Source organism: Triticum aestivum, chromosome 3D (assembly GCF_018294505.1).
Source record: "Triticum aestivum cultivar Chinese Spring chromosome 3D, IWGSC CS RefSeq v2.1, whole genome shotgun sequence".
Taxonomy (NCBI): domain Eukaryota; kingdom Viridiplantae; phylum Streptophyta; class Magnoliopsida; order Poales; family Poaceae; genus Triticum; species Triticum aestivum.
Window position 1 is genome coordinate 16,035,025 of NC_057802.1, and position 16,838 is coordinate 16,051,862.

Consider the following 16,838-nt stretch of genomic DNA (forward strand, 5'->3'; position numbering starts at 1 on the left):
AGGAGCTGCTTGAGGTTGCCACTTCTTTTTACAAAGATTTGTTTGCTTTTGAACCTAAACATGACATCCATTTGGATGCTGACTTTTGGGCTGAGGATGAATTAGTTAACGAGGATGAGAGAGAACATCTAGAGAGACCCTTTACTGAAGAGGAAATTAAACAAGCTGTGATGAGCTCTTATGCTAGTGGAGCCCCTGGCCCTGATGGCCTTTCCTTTTTATTTTATCAAACATTTTGGGATCTGATTAAAAATGACTTTATGTGGATGGTTAGAGACTTTGAGAATGGTAGACTTGATATATATAAGTTGAATCATGCCATCATTACCCTTATTCCAAAAATACCTATGGCCAGAGATATGAAGAACTTTAGGCCTATCAGCCTTAGTAACTGTGCTATTAAAATTTTCTCTAAAGTATGACTACTAGGGTTTCCCCCTTATGTGACAAGCTTATCTCATCCAACCAAACTGCGTTCATTAAGGGCAGATTCATTCTGGATAGTGTGGTTATAGCCCATGAGGTCATTCATGAAATTCATAGATCAGGGTCTGCTGGCCTGATTCTTAAACTTGACTATGAGAAAGCGTATGATAGAGTCAGTTGGGACTTCCTGAAAGAAATGCTTCTTTCTAGAGGCTTTGGTAGTAAGTGGGTGAATTGGGTGATGTCTACTATCCACCAAGGGACTTTTCAGGTTAGAATCAATGACTCTAATTGTCCCCAGTTCTCTGGGGGAAAAGGATTGAAACAGGGTGATCCTCACTCACCCTTCCTATTCAATCTAGTAGCTGATGTCTTTTCTAAAATGCTCCATAAAGCTGCCAATAGTGGTTTGATTTGTGGATTGCTACCCCACGCCTTCCTAGGTGGGGTGATCAGCTTGGAATATGCTGATGATACCATCCTGTTCCTGGATAACTCTTTAGAGTATGCCAAGAACTTGAAGTGGATTTTATCCTGCTTTGAAAATTTATCTGGTTTGAAAATTAATTTCCATAAAAGTGATCTTCATGCTATTAATATCTCTGATCAATTATCTAAGGATTTTGCCCAAGTTTTCGGTTGCCAGCTTGGGGATTTCCCCTTTAAATATTTAGGTGTCCCCCTTCACTTTAAAAAACTTAGAAGGGAGGACCTCCAACCCATTATTGACAGAATTATCAAAAACATTTCTGGATGGTAGGGGAGATTTCTCTCATATAGAGGGAAACTGATTCTGCTTACCACTTGCATTGCTAGCATTCCTGCTTACCTGATGTCTATTATGAAATTTCCCAAATGGGCAATTGATATGATTACATCCCAAATGTCACACTTCTTTTGGGGGAATATGGGTGAAAATCATAAATACCATCTTGCTAATTGGGGGTTGATTTCCAGAAGGAAAGAGTTTGGGGGTATGGGGGTCCCAAATCTTAGAGAATTCAACATGGCCCTTCTAGCCTCATGGGGGAAAAGATTTTATGATGACAGGGATAGTGACTGGAAGAAGATGTTAAACTACAAGTATAACACTTCCAGCCCTAATTTCTTTAAAACTAGGGTAACCCTGGGGTCACCATTTATGAAAAGTTTGTCATGGGCTCTTGCAGCCTCTAGAAATTTCTATAGATGGATTCCTGGAGATGGTAAGAGTATTGCCTTCTGGCATGACACCTGGGTTGGGTACTGTTCTCTTAAAACTTCATTTTGGGACTTGTTTACTATCTGTCAACAACAAGACTATACTCTTGCACAGGTTTGGGTGGATGGGGAACTGCACTTAACTTTTAGAAGGTGTGTGATGGAAAGCACTCTAAAAAGATGGGAGGAGCTCATCAAGGTGGTCGAGCCAGTGTGTCTGTCTGATTCCCCAGACCATCCAGTTTGGTTGCTAGAATCATCTAACAAATATTCTGTCAAATCATTTTATAAAATGATTAACTTTGGTGGGATAGTTTCTGCTATCAAAGATGATATTTGGAAAATTAGAGTTCCACCCAATATTCATGTTTTTCTCTGGTTGATCTACTACAATAAGAGCTTAACTAGGGATAATCTGGCCAAGCGCAGACATGTGAATGACATGTCGTGTGTCTTCTGTAGTGAACCTGAAACCATCCAGCATCTATTTTTTGATTGCATTGTTGCCAGACATGCTTGGGAGGTGGTAGCTGATAGCTTTAATATTTCTGCAACTGAATCTTTTGAACTGCTGTCTTCTTTCTGGAAGAGGAGAAAATACTGTGAAGCTTTAAATATTGTCACTGCTGCTACCTTGTGGAGCTTATGGCGATTTCGAAATGACTTTGTTTTCAAGGGGAGAAGATGGCGAAGTATACGATGTGTTTTGGACCTGTTGGGGGCAACGATCAGGCAGTGGAAAATCTTATGTTCAGAGGCTCAGGGTGCGCTTCTTCTCCGGTGCTTAAGACTTTTGGATCATCGAAGAAAGGAATTGCTTAGGATCGCGTGGCGGTGATGCTGCTACCAGGGGCTGCTACCAGGGGCGCCGGTGGGTGATGCTCTCTAGTTTGCTATTTTAGCTTATTTGTGTTGACTGGCATGTCTGTCACCTGGTTATGTACCCTAGCTGGACCTTCTTGAAACTTGTAATAGGGCAGCTCAGTCTTTGTTTCTTGTGTCTGTGGCAGCTACTCTCCGGTTGCCGCCGAGCGCTGTTAAACAGTCTTATGTTGGTTGCCGTTTTGCCTTGGCTTAATAAAGTTGGGGCGGGGGAAACCCCTTTTCATTCAAAAAAAATATTCTAACATGTTCTGCTGAACCATCTCGACATTTCATTGCTCCAATAAAAAATAACGGCATGTGGTGGGTCTCCTGTATAAATCCATGTTTGGTACTAGTTGACGTAACCAACAATGAGGGCGTTATTGAATATTTAGAGAACAAAACTCAAAATGGTTATTTCTGAATTCGCATAAAATATAAAAACTGTAAAAGTATATGATTATTTTTTGTTTGCGTTTACTCTAAGTTCTGGATCATTTTCGTTACTGAGTTTACGAAAGAGTTAACTTGTACTATATATAACTAGTTGTTTAGTAACTTAATTTGTTTTTTCCTCAAAATTCACACGTGAATATTTTGACACCTTTCAGAAACATATAGATATAATTGTTCGCTAAGTTACCATTTACACTCGGTCAGATGTACCGGCGTTGAAAATTAGCTCAATGTTACTTGAGTAGCTTTTGGCTAGTTGCATTACAATATGGATAGTTTGGACGAGAGATCTGGACCACGATGACCACCTAGCTAGTGACGGTTTAACGCGTCTTTCATGCACCACTTGTATTTATTCAAAAATAAGAAGGGGGGCCTACATGCTTAATCTAGTTTCACAAACTCAAATCACGATCCCAACCTATGATGGGCTCCCTCGTATATTAATCCCTATTTGGTAGTTGACGTACTCAAAAGTGAAGCCATTATCGAACATTTGGAGCACAAAATTAGCAAGGCATTATATTTATAAGAGAGTTGTTATTGGAATATAGTGAATATATGTAGTGTGGTTTAGTCGAGGAGTACAACCGGTATAGTAGTTGTTGTTGGAGTGGACTTTGGTTATGCTGCGTACGTGTCAGTGTTGTCAGACCGTCAGTTAGCCCATCTATGTCCGTTGACTAGACCATCAGTTAGTTAAATAGTTGGTTGCCAAGAATTTGTCAAGATTCTTATCTTTCTAGCTTTGAAAGTTTTCACGCATTGAGATCTTCACAATTTCGGCCTCAATTTCTCATCTTTGCTGTTGTTGTACATCATTTCGAATTTATTTGTTTTGTTTGGTTTTCGCATGTCATCACAATCCAAATCCTAGATAGCTTAACACTGAGCTAATTTGTGTTGGCTTACCAAAAAAACAATTCTTGGTCAGGTACGATTTAGTGGTAACATTTTAGTGCTTGCATCATCTAGCCTGTGTACACACTATAAAACTTGGTTGTCATCGCTGATAATAATTAGGATTTATAAGCAAGGCATTATCGAACATTTGCAGCACAAAATTAGCAAGACATTATATTTATAAGAGAGTTGTTATTGGAATATAGTGAATATATGTAGTGTGGTTTAGTTGGGGAGTACCACCGGTATAGTAGTTGCTGATGGAGTTGACTTTGGTTATGCTGCGTACGTGTCAGTGTTGTCAGACCGTCAGTTAGCCCATCTATGTCCGTTGACTAGACCATCAGTTAGTTAAATTAGTTGAGTGCCAGGAATTTGTCAAGATTCTTATCTTTCTAGCTTTGAAAGTTTTCATGCATTGAGACCTTCACAATATGAAACTTGGTTGTCATCGCTGATAATAATTAGGCCTCACTCATAGATGCCTAACTTCTCGTGTATTCTTTTTCTCGGGTTATTACGGTCATACGTGTCAATGAGCAATGAAAGTGAAACATAAGAGGCTCGTTGATGCGTGCGATCGTGGTAACTTGAGAGAAAGAGAGAAAACTTCACCGACATTTCTCGACATGTGTTTCGACTTCACATGTGAGGTTTACCGACAAATGTTCTGATTTCACTCGTTGCTCATTGACACGAGTGGTCGTGATAACTCAAGAGAATAACATATATGATGTTGAGCCAATTGCACGATTATGTGTGCTCGTGACAAGAATATGAGTCGATGTCTCACATGTCTTGCCATGACCGATAAGTGTTCATGACAAGACATATGAGTCGATGCCTCACATCGTGACAAGACATATGAGTCGATACCTCACATGTCTTGTCATGACCAATAAGTGTTCACGACAAGACATATGAGTCGATGTCTCACATGTCTTGTCATGACCAATGCTCATGACAAGACATATGAGTTCATGTCTCACATGTCTAGCCATGACAATATACTCCCTCCGTTTCTTTTTACTCCGCATATAAGATTTGGTCAAAGTCAAACTATACAAAGTTTGACCAAATTTATATATAAAAAATATGAACATCTACAATACTTAAACTATATAATATCAAAATACGTCTCATGATGCATCTGATAATATTGATTTCATGTTGTGAATGTTCATATTTTTTAATATAAAGTTAGTCAAACTTCACAAAACTCGACTTTGACCAAACCTTATATGTGGACTAAAAAGAAACCGAGGGAATATGTGAACAAATTAAAGTCATTGAGTGCTCATAGCATCTAGAACTCACATGTCTTGTCCTGATCAATAAGTGGTCATGACAAGACATGTGAGTCATGATAATATCTACAAAAGAATTGAAGTCAGTGAGTACTCGTAGCATCTAGACCTCACATGGCTTGCCATGAGTGGTCCATGTGAGGCCTAAATACCACAGGTACTCAATGCTTCAATGCTCTTTTTTTGGAATAGGAGGATTACCCCCGGATTCAATGCTCATAAGAATATCTGAACATCTCGAAACATTTTGGCTCACTTTTTTTTTCCGTGAACGTTGCATCCCCTCAAATTTACCACGAGCAAAAGTGTCAACGAGCCTCACATGTTTCACTCATGATGAAATCCGAGCATATGCTCGAAAACACATTTGTTAGCATCTGAATATTGTTACCGGCGTACAAACGACGGCCGCTTGTGCGCCGCACGCACCGAAAGCGTACGCCGGAGGGCTCCGCCGGCGGCGACGCGCGTTGAGAGGGACTTGACCATGCATCGTGAGCCAGTCTGTGACATCGGGCCATTACATCACTCGGGCTCGGCCACTCCGAAGTCCGAACTGAAGCGAAGCCTTCTTCCTCACACCTTCCGGGAACCTTCCCCTCACCTTCCCGCCCCCTCCGGCATTGCGGCGGGCTATATAAGCCGGCCAACCCCTCGTCCTCTCGAGGCAAAACACACCCACACATCCACCCTCTCTCCCTCTTCTCCTTCTTCCACTTCCAGAAAATATATACGCCGAGGAGGAGGAGAAAGCGAAAGAAACACCAGTGAGTAGCGGCGCCGGCGATCGACATGGCAGCGCACAAGCGGCTCCACGACGGGTTCGAGCAGGACCCCGACCAGCCCGAGAAGAAGCGGATGGAGCGGTCGGTCTCGTTCTCCACGTGAGCTTCCTTCCAACCCGCCGCCGCTTGGTTCTTGTTCATCCATGGAGGTGTTTGCTGATTCCATGGCGTGCTTGTGTTTGGGGTTGCAGGGTGATCCGGGAGGCCATGGTGATGAAGCAGGTGCAGAGTGTGTTCCTGGTGCTGGAGCCTCTCCTGCGCCGAGTGGTAAGCAGAGCCGTCCACCAGATTGCTGCTTGTCTCGCTCGATGCTTGCTCTGTTCTTGGAATCCAGCGTTCTGATCGATTGCTCTGCTTCTTGATGATGGCGCGCGTGCAGGTGCAGGAGGAGATCCAGGCGGGGCTGGTGCGCAGCCCGCGGTACATCGAGAGGTCCTCGCCGGAGACGCCGCCGGCGGCGGAGCGGCCCGCGTTGAGGCTGGCGTTCCTCAACCCGCCGATGCTGCCGATCTTCACCGGCAGCAAGATCGAGGACGTGAACGGCGAGCCCCTCCAGGTCATCCTCGTCGACGCCGACACCGGCTCGCCCCGCGGCGCGCTCCCGCAGTTCATGCGCGTCGAGCTGGTGCCGCTCTTCGGCGACTTCCCGCCGGACGGCCGCGAGGAGTGGACGGCCGGCGAGTTCGCCCGCGGCGTCGTCAAGGAGCGCGCGGGGAAGCGCCCGCTCCTCACCGGCGACGTCGGCCTCACCATGCGTGACGGGCGCGCCGTCGTGAACGACCTCCAGTTCACCGACAACTCCTCCTGGGTCCGCTGCCGCAAGTTCCGCATCGGCGCGCGCGTGGTGCCGGGAAGCTACGAGGGCGCCAGGGTCGCCGAGGCCATGACCGAGGCCTTCAACGTCCGCGACCACCGCGGCGAACGTACGTCGACTTGAACTCCGATCCCTCTCTGTTTTTCCCTGAACATTCTGAACTGCGCGTGCTCATTCTGTCTTGATACGCATGCAGTTTACCGGAAGCACTACCCGCCGGCGCTCACCGACGACGTGTGGCGGCTGGAGAAGATCGGCAAGGAGGGTGCCTTCCACCGGAAGCTGCGGCAGAACGGCGTGGAGACCGTGCAGGAGTTCGTGCGGATGCTCACCGTGAGGCCGGAAATGCTGCGCGCGATGATGGGCGACGGCATGACGGACCGCATGTGGGAGGTGACCACGAGCCACGCCAGGACGTGCGACGCCGGCGACAAGGTGTACGCGTACGCCGGGCAGCACGGCGCCACCGTCTACGTCAACTCCCTCTGCCAGCTGGTCCGGCTCGAGTTCGCCGGCGTCGAGTGCGCGGCGCAGCAGCTCACCAGGGCCCAGAAGGCGTACGTGCACCAGCTGTGCGTGGAGGCGTTCGAGCAGCGGCACAGCCTCCAGGAGGCGGAGCCCCTGCCCGCCGCCATGCTCCTCCACGCCAGCAGCAGCAGCAGCAGCCTCCCAATGCTGCAGAGTAAGCAACACATCCTCTGACCAGAATTCCTTCTGCTCCTGAAAATGCTCTGCTTCTCTGAATTCTGACCAAAACCTTCCTCTTTCAGACGCAGCGCCGGTCACGCCGCCGCCCCTTCCGGCGACGCCGCTCTGGTTCCAGGGAAACCAGGAGCTGGACCTCCAGATCGTCGACGAGCTCTCCGGCGGCCAGGGCAACTTTGGCTTCCACATGTTCCAGAGCAACTTCGGCTAAAGATGCAGGAGGAGCAGAGTTTCAGCTGTGTACATTAACCAATACTACTACTATCTATCTACTCCTACTTCAGAGTGCGTGTGTGTTCAGGTCAGTTAAGCCACACGAACGTGTAAGGCAACTAGGTGAACTTGGGCGGCCCTCGCCGCTCGCCGAGCATGTGCTCAAACATCCGCGGGCGGCGACAAAGAGGCGGTCGATCGATCGAGTGAAAGGAATTCTTTGGTTTATTCGTATGCTTTGTTGTATGTTGTACTTCTGTTAAGCTTTAGGTGTTCGGCGTCCATGGTGATGGTGCCGCTTGTAATGTTGGGGGTGGCAACTTCACCTTTTTCTAGCATTTCCCCAAGTTATGGGTCTTGTAAATTCCAAGTCTCAATAAACGGAACAAAAACTTGCCTTTTTGTACACAACAATCATACTTGTCTTTGGTTTCCCAACATTTTCATGCTCTGGTGGCATGTACAAGCACTCCAAGGTGGGATAATGCACATATTGACCAGCTAGATTCTATGATGAAAAAATATATGACTTCGAAGAAGAAATTTGAGATGCATTACGAAAATAGCGTATGATGGAAAACCCTTTTAGAGAAAAGATGACTACACAAATCCAGGCAGATTCATATCCAAGTAGAGGGAAATGGTTTTACAACATTGATAAGATCAGATGTATAACAACAAAGCTGCCTGTTTGATAAAAAGGACCCTGCAGAAACCAAATGGGCAGTAGGGTGGTGAGAAGTCAAGTCAAGCGTTTGCGCGTGAGGCGAGATGCGAAAGGGACATGAACCTCCGATGTTTGCCGATGATACCGGTTCCATCTTCCCTAAGCAAAAAACAGAGCATGGAAGCAAAGTAGAGCATCATTCATTCGTTCCAAATGCGAAACCCAACAAAGAAAACTATTCCTTACCCCATGGAGGGTGCTAATGAAGATGATTCATCCGTTGGTTTCACACTAAAACATCACCATCATCTATAGCCCCTTTGGATGCTAAAGAGAAGAAGTTTAGCACGAATATGCATGGACTGAGGTCCAGTTTCCTGGTAAGAATATTCATGGAGGATTGATGGGAATAAAAGACCATCACACATGTGAATTTTGGTAAGACACGAATATTTGCAAGCCGAGGGAAGCAACAAACTAAGTTACTAGACAAGCAGCTGTACAATTGTTTGTAAAGAAAATATTCCAAAGCTTACAGTAAGCACAAACCACAAACAATGATATGTCTTTTTTTCACAATTTTGCTATTTCCCCGTGGATTTGGAAATAACTATTTTAAACACATTCGTAAGGACCATTGGATTCAATGGTCTATCTTACAGTTTTTTTATTAGAAAAGAAGGATTATCCACGGCCTCTGCATCAGAATGATGCATGCAACCCTTTTATTAATCAAAGTACCCAATAAGTCTATAATCCAGAACAAGCTCACTCAGAGCTGGAAAGATAAAAAAGCATGTAAAATGTGCCACAGCCGGCAAAAACAGGACTAGATGACTAAACACCTGTCCTATTATCCCGAGCTACCATCTCCCGCCGGGTAGACACAGTAACCAAAGGCTCCATGGCTTCCGCAGGAGTGAGTAACGACCACGTACGGATCCAAGCAGTGGCCCTGAAGATAACCTGCAAAAAAATTATGCGAGTTTGTCTATTAAAAACCATATCATTTCTACAGTTTCATATAGCCCAAAGTAATGCACATACTCCTATCCGAATATGTCTCGCAATATTGGTCTCTACTCCATTTAGCCACGTCCCAAATAACATATGAATACTATTTGGAGGTGTGATATTAAAGGCTATATGAACTGAACGCCATAATAGTTTGGCCAGCGGACAATCGAGAAAGAAGTGTTTGAAGGTTTCATCTTGATCACAAAAGCTACACCATTGACTACCCTCCCAATTATGTTTTGCCAAGTTATCCTTAGTCAGAACCATATCCTTGTGAACAAACCACATGAAGACTTTGATTCTTAAAGGGACCTTGATCTTCCAAATATGTATCAATTTCGGAATCGAACCCGAATCGATTAGGTCCAAATACATAGATTTCACTGAGACGATGCCATTCATAGTTAGTCTCTAGTGAATACTATCAGCCTCATCAGAAAGGTGAACATCGATCAACCTTCTGACGAGATGAAGCCACGCGTCCCATCGGCCTCCTACCAAAGATCTCCGGAATTGAATATTTAGAGGGTTGGATTGTAATACGTTAGCAACGTAAGCCTCCTTCTGCTGTACAATGTTTTATAAAGATGGATATTGTATGGCTAAAGGCGCCTCCCCTAACCATGTATCTTCTTAGAATCTCGTTGAATTACCGTTTCCAATGCTGAATTTAGCTCTATGAAAGAAAGCTGCTTTCGTTCTCATCAATCCCTTCCAAAAAGATGAATCGTTGGGTCAGTAATCATCTCCTATATGCAGTATTGTTTTACTACTTTGTGCTGTAAATATTTGAATAGCTCACTCATTGTTGGGTACGTCAACGACCAAACATGGATTAATACAGTACACCCACCACATGATGTTACTTTTTGTTAGAGCAATCAAGTGTCGAGATAGTTAAGTAGAACATCTTCACCTGTTAACCGAGATAGCGATTTAACTTTTTTTTTCAACTTGGATTAAGCAGGTCGTCCTCCTAGCTAGCTATAGTATAATGGCTTCAAATATAAAGTCGGGTTATGGCCTTTTCTCACTAAAAAAAAAAGAGGTACTAGATTATTTATTTTTTTTTGAAAAGCTTTACGCAAGAATAGGATTTTCCTTGTGTACTAGCTAGTAGGACAACAAGTGATGCTGCTGGGAAGACGCGTTAACTGGCATCAGTTCTGAACCCGGTCCAGATCGCTCACTGAAGTGCTCTTTGTTTATGCAGCAAGCTAGCACAGAAATGTAGCAACATCTACAGACAAACACTTGAGCTGCTCTTTTCCAACCAATCAAAGCTATGCAACTATCTAGCTAGGATGGACTATTTTGATCAGGGATAAGCTTATTTAGCCTGTCGAGAGATGAGCTAAATTCAGAGCCGAGAGGAGTATGCGGCGTAATTAATCCCGTTCAAATGCAACCCTCCACGTCGTCGTCGCCGCCGCCGCCGTCGTGGTGCAACTTGGTGGTGGACCTGGTGGCTCACGCGGTTGCTTGGCAGCGCTGCCATTGGGTTGGGGCAGAGGGAGGGGATGCAAATATAATGGGAGGATGTCGAGAGGCGAGACAGGTTACACGTCGGAAGCAAAGGCCAAAGGGCGAGCGAGGAAGACCTTGACTTGGAACGTTAAACTCTCCAGGTCTCAAGGCTATACTTTGTAGCCCCCCTGTGTGCCCCGGTTCCGGCCAATCAGGCGAGATAACATCAGCATGCAACCAGTGTTAGTATAGGGAAACTGATGGAGATCGGAGGCAAGCATTGCCATCCCAGGGACTCAACGAGCAGAAGATCTTGGTGGTAGTACGTAACATGGAGAGAGGGAGCTTTGCTAAAGCTTGGGTCACAAAGCGCGTAGCGGGATGTCGATTGTCCCTCGGGTCAAGATCCATCTCTCTGCGAATAATGTTGCACATCGACCCATCAATCAAAAGAGTGTCGATTCCTTAAACAGTAGCAGTGGCGTACTTATTTTGGTCTTGTGTGCGTGGGTATGTTTGGATTCTCCTATGGTTGTTATCGCCGTTGGCGGGAGAAGTTGAGCTTCAAGCCATCGCATCGCATGGCCCTCGTTGTGTCGCTGTCGTGGGCTCGTGGCAAGTCCTACGACGCGTGGAGACTTGATGGGCATCAATCATTTTTCTTTTCTCAAGCTCGTCCGTTCCTCCATTCGTTGCAGTGCACATCTGGCCATCCTGCTCCTGTCCTCTTTATCTTTTCCCTTTTTCAACAACATAAGCGAAGGGCGTCTCGCTAGCTATTTTCTAGGTCTACGGTCCAACAATTCTGAAATGCATAAACATAACAAAATAATAGATAAATTTCCGCAAACCAACCTATGATTAGATAGTTACACGATTAATAGTTGTCTTACAAATGTAGTAGGGTGCGAAACATACACATGGTGGATTATCGAGATTTGGTAAGGTTTTTGCAACCTTTGTACTCAGAGCTAGTTTAGTCGTGTGCTTGATAAACATACTTGAAAGTTAATACGGTTAACGTAGGCATTGGACTAAGTAGTACAAGAAACAGTGCCAAATTACCCTACTCTACAGGCCGAAAAGATCAGTTTCCGACAACTGAGGACTACGCTAGATTCTTTTCTCTTACGAAGTGATGATGAGAACAATTACAAGGAAGCTTCTCAGTCCAAACTCCGAATAGCGCCCGCAGCAGAAACCGACATTTACACGGCGATGGCACTAAAATCAACAAATGTCGCCATTCCATTCCAATATGCAGCCGTGGCCACCTGAGTCCCACGCAAGTACCCACACCACCCAGCTCACCCGGGTCGCTGCCCCAACGCCGTGTGTGTCCACTTGTCCATCTCCACTGCGAGCTGTACGTACGTCGTGAGCAGTGAAAAATCAATCATTTGTGCAGCACGTCGGTGGAAGTGAACCAACTGTAACTGCAAGTGACATCAAGCATGAACCGGTTAACATTTTTCAGGTAGGTTGGTTCCAAGTTGCATGGCAAGATCCACGGCGGGCAGCATCTAGGCACGTACACCTGTACGCTGGCGAGCTGTAGTGACGACGAGGGATAATGTATAGTACGTACAGTACAATACAAAGGTTGCATTGGCTTCGACTTGTGCGACCAAAAGTACGTGGAATCGCAGTTATCGTGTAGGATGACGGCGACGGATCGAGGTATCCAACCAATTCCTCGCCGTCCCCGGTCGGTGGACGAGCAAATTAAACGGGCAGACGTGTGCCTCCTACGCATCGTCTAGGTGTGGCCGATTAAATTGAATTTTACGGGATTGCCGAGTCTCAGTCGATGCTATTCATAGGATCAGTCATCAAGATCCGTGCAAATTTTCTTTTTGGTTTTTTCACTTTTCATTCTTACATGTTATATCACTTGACTTAGACTTAGTTAAGACTCAGTGGACTGAAACCTAGACACACCCGAAACTTTATCTATTGCGTTAGGACAGCACGCATGCGATCGATCCATGATGAGTACTACTATTCTGGTACGTGTCCTTTCGGGGTAATTACATTATTTTTGAACATATCTTTTCTCGGGGCATTTTTTGGTATAGACATGTACTAGCAAACATGCCCGTGCGTTGCAACGGAAGAAAAAAAAATAAAATGGAATGGAATAAAAAGCTAGTAGTATGTGAGTAATTCAACTATCCTAAAGATACATACAGCTTGCACAAGACTAAAAGAGTATCTAATATCAGGGAAACATCTTCTTTTTTTAGAAAGCTGATGCTTTTATAACCATATGTGTAGACCTCAATTTATAGGATAACACTTTGAAGATAATCACCAATATGGTGTAGATCTCGCAGTAATAGAAAACATAGTCTGACTTTTGTTGGTAGATATTCATAATTCTATTACCTTATGTTATGCTAAATGTATGAAATCACTTTGAAGGTAATCATCTGTCAAAGTGACATGATGTAAACCTAGCAGAAATAGTGGATAGTCTGCCAAATTTTGCAGTAGATCCCAATATTACCTTATGATATCTTGAGGTAGTCACATCTAATATTAATATTCGGAAGAGCACATTAAAGGTAGTCATCTTGTCAAAGTAGCAAGACATAGACCTCACAATATTGATGGATAATCTGCAAATGGTGCAGTAGATGCCACCAATACCTTGTGATTCACAAATAAATGTGGCAGTCATATTGAGTATGACACTTCATAATTCATGTTTGAATTACAATTAGATTTGCAAGAAAAAGAAATCAATTGCAAAAATTATAGTTGTTCTCCTAAAACGTATGCCTCAGGAAATATTTGCGGCAAAGACATATGTAATATCTTAAATTCCAAAACATTCTTTTGCATTAGTATTACTGTGGTAATACATATAGATGCAAAACTTAATAATTTACATATTTATGTAATATATGAAGACATTAGGCTTCAAATGATATTTTATAAGATGTAAAACTGTATAGTTTTATTTTACTCAATTAGGGAGACGTAAGAGTCAAACGTGCATCTATGCAGTGATGCAAATATGTGTTTGCACACAATCTGTATAACCTGAGGGTTATAGTGCAAACGAAAATAAGCCCAGGAATTAACTGAGAAGTTCATTGATCAGCACGTGAATACGTAAATCTATGAAGACTAATTCATGAAAAATGCAAGAGGGAAAAAAATCTTCGCAAATTTCTCTGCCATGCGGTTCATTTGTCGAGTGATCGCCGTCGCCGCCGAGGAGTCGGGGCCACTACGCGCACCAGCCGTTGGCCGGAGGAAACTGCGCCGCGCCACACGCCTGAGGGCGTCATTGCGCTTGTACTGGGTGGTGGTCGCGCCGTGGCTTATGAACCCGCCGTCGCGTGTCGGCCGTTTATTGCCGACGCCATATGTAATATTTGCGCCAGCCGAGTTCTGCGTCGCCATGTGCTAATCAAATTCTTGGGCCGATTGCTTCTCTGGTCATGGCTGTATTTGTTTCTGTGGTCATGGCCGTATTTGTTTCTTCGGCCGATTGCTTTTTTCTTCCACCTTGTGTGCGAGTGCATATGCGTACAGGATAAACAATCCATTGTTAGATTACTGATTGACCCCAAGAAAACATGATCTAATAGGCAACAACTGAAATAGGGAAACACTATTAGTTTTCCTGATCAAGGCCTTTAGTGTCCTTGGATCGTTGGGGATCGACAAGATCTGTTCTTATCCTCTATAATGTTGTTCTACTCTTCTCCTGTCTGGCCAAATCGCTCGATAGGAGAGCAAAGTGCATGATAACGTGTTTCGAGTGAAAAGTAAAGAACGAGAGAGTTTGAATGAAAGATGATCCATCAGTCTTTATTGATGATAGAAGTGCGGTATTTATATCCAGGCGAAAGTACACACGATGCTTGGCGATCAAGTAAACACATAGTTACTTGAGAGCCAAGAAATTACATAGTTGCCTTAGAGCCAAGGAAGTACTCCCTCCGTTCCTAAATATTTGTCTTTTTAGAGATTTCAACAAGTGACTACATACGAAGCAAAATGAGTGAATCTACATTTTAAAATATGTCTACATATATCCGTATGTTGTGCCCATTTGAAATGCCTAGAAAGACAAATATTTAGGAACGGAGGGAATACATGGTTGCCTTGAGAACCACGGAAGTACATGGTTGCCCGAAAACCAAGCAACCTATCTAACAATTAACTTAATCTTAATTAACTTAATTAATAAGCAACTATTCTATTCTTAACAACATACACACCGGGATCGCCCGATGGAAAAACAACCGCTGGCACGAGAATTACCCGCAAAATTCTCGTACGAACCTCCACACGTCGGGTCCCAAAATACTGTAGTGCTCTTGATGCGAACCCGATCCATCAATCAAACATTTTTCTAATTCTTGAACAGTAGCGGTAGCGTATTTATCTGCGTCCTGGCTTGGGCGGTCGTCGTCGCCGTTGGTGGGAGTGGTTGAGCTTGAAGCTTGAGCTGGAGCCATCGCCGCCGTGACACTCACTGTGTGGCTGTCGTGGCACGGAATCTCGATCGCCATGTCAGTCCTACGACGCGTGGATATTTTGATGGGCACCCATCGCTTTCTTATGTGTTGTTTTCTGATACTCGTCCGTCCAACTCGTTCATACTCCATGCCTTGCCATCTTGCTATCTCTCTGCTATTGGTGAAAGATGGCAGGCACACCATCATCATCAACTCAGATTTTTATAAAAATAGAGGTAATGCGTCTAGAATCTAGAAAGGGGTAGTCCTCCCCTGAAATAAAGTTGTGAATAAACTTTGAGTCATCCGTTCAATTTCTCATACTGTTGGTCAAACTAAACAAATGGCGGAGAATGCCCAAGTCCTGTCAAGCTAGCATTAACAATAGGCAGTTAGCGACACAAAGTTGTTAGCACTAAATTATTGAGTCTGAACCAAAGCTGGTCTGGTATGTCGTGGTACTAGACTTGTACTCCTTGGTCTGTACCTAGTGTAGGTTGAGTGACCTTTCAGAATTTCGATGTGGTAGGGACGGACATAGTACTATACATTCCCATGCATGCTGGATTATCATTTGGAAACCTTTTCGCAACCTCCTCTGTCCTCGGGGGTAGCTAGTTTAAACGTTGGCTTGATTAACTATAGTTGTGATACGGTTAACGATAAGCTACTCTAGTACTAGTCGTATGGGCATGAGCTCAGTAGTGCACAAAACAGTGCAAAATTACCCTAATCTATCTACTTGTCGGGAAGATCACTTCCGATGAGTAAGGACTACACTGCACTTTGTTGGATAACTGGTGATCAGTAAGGGGCTGTTTGGTTCTAGAACTAGTATTGCTACACTTTGCCACATATTTTTGCCAAACTTGCCTAAGGTTAGTATATCAAAATGAGAGCCACAAGTTGGCAAGCCTAAGGAAATCTTGCCACACTTTTTATGTCTATGTTATGTGGGGCCCAAATGTGGCTTGCCTAAGGTGTGGCTTGAACCAAACACTTACCTAAGTTGGTCAAACTTGCCTAACCTTAGGTGTGGCAATCTTTGGCAAAGTTAGTTACAAACCAAACAGCCCCTAAGTTTGCCTAAGGTTGCCACATCTAAGGTTAGGCAAGTTTGACCAACTTGGATGGGTGTTTGGTTCAAGCCACACCTTAGGCAAGCCACACTAGGGCCCCACATCACATACACTCAAAAAGTGTGGCAAGATTCCCTTAGTCTTGCCAACTTGTGACTCTCATTTTGAAGAACTAATCTTAGGCAAGTGTGGCAACATTGTATGGCAAAGTGTGGCATGGTTAGACATAGAACCAAACAGCCCTTAAGTAATGATGAAAGCGAAGCCTCTCACTCCAAGCTCCAAATGGCGCCCACGGCAGAAACCGACATTTACACGGCGTTCTGGTGCGAGCCGTACTTCGTGGCGAATATAGTAGTGAAAAAACAATCAATTGTGCAACACGTCGCTGGCAATAACCAAGCCAACTGTAACTGCAAGTGACAGTAAGCATGGTAGCAACTGTTTTTTTTTTTCA

At 44.3% G+C, this 16,838-nt stretch overlaps 1 protein-coding gene across 1 annotated transcript; it reads left to right on the forward strand.

Annotated features, from left to right (window-relative positions):
• The first annotated feature begins 5,808 nt into the window (after positions 1 to 5,808).
• LOC123076922 (calmodulin-binding protein 60 B) lies at positions 5,809 to 8,079 on the forward strand. The gene is made up of 5 exons (XM_044499073.1): positions 5,809 to 6,040; positions 6,133 to 6,208; positions 6,321 to 6,864; positions 6,952 to 7,437; positions 7,526 to 8,079. Exons 1-5 carry the CDS (start codon positions 5,949 to 5,951, stop codon positions 7,669 to 7,671), a joined length of 1,344 nt encoding a protein of 447 aa, XP_044355008.1. The 5' UTR covers positions 5,809 to 5,948; the 3' UTR covers positions 7,672 to 8,079.
• Positions 8,080 to 16,838: the final 8,759 nt, after the last annotated feature.

What these genes read in the sequence shown, in the direction of transcription:
- LOC123076922 (XM_044499073.1), top strand. Translation starts at nt 5,949, where the DNA reads ATGGCAGCGCACAAGCGGCTCCACGACGGGTTCGAGCAGGACCCCGAC. An exon ending in CGGTCGGTCTCGTTCTCCAC is followed by an intron (nt 6,041 to 6,132) that starts GTGAGCTTCCTT and finishes TTGGGGTTGCAG; the next exon opens with GGTGATCCGGGAGGCCATGG. An exon ending in CAGCCTCCCAATGCTGCAGA is followed by an intron (nt 7,438 to 7,525) that starts GTAAGCAACACA and finishes TTCCTCTTTCAG; the next exon opens with ACGCAGCGCCGGTCACGCCG.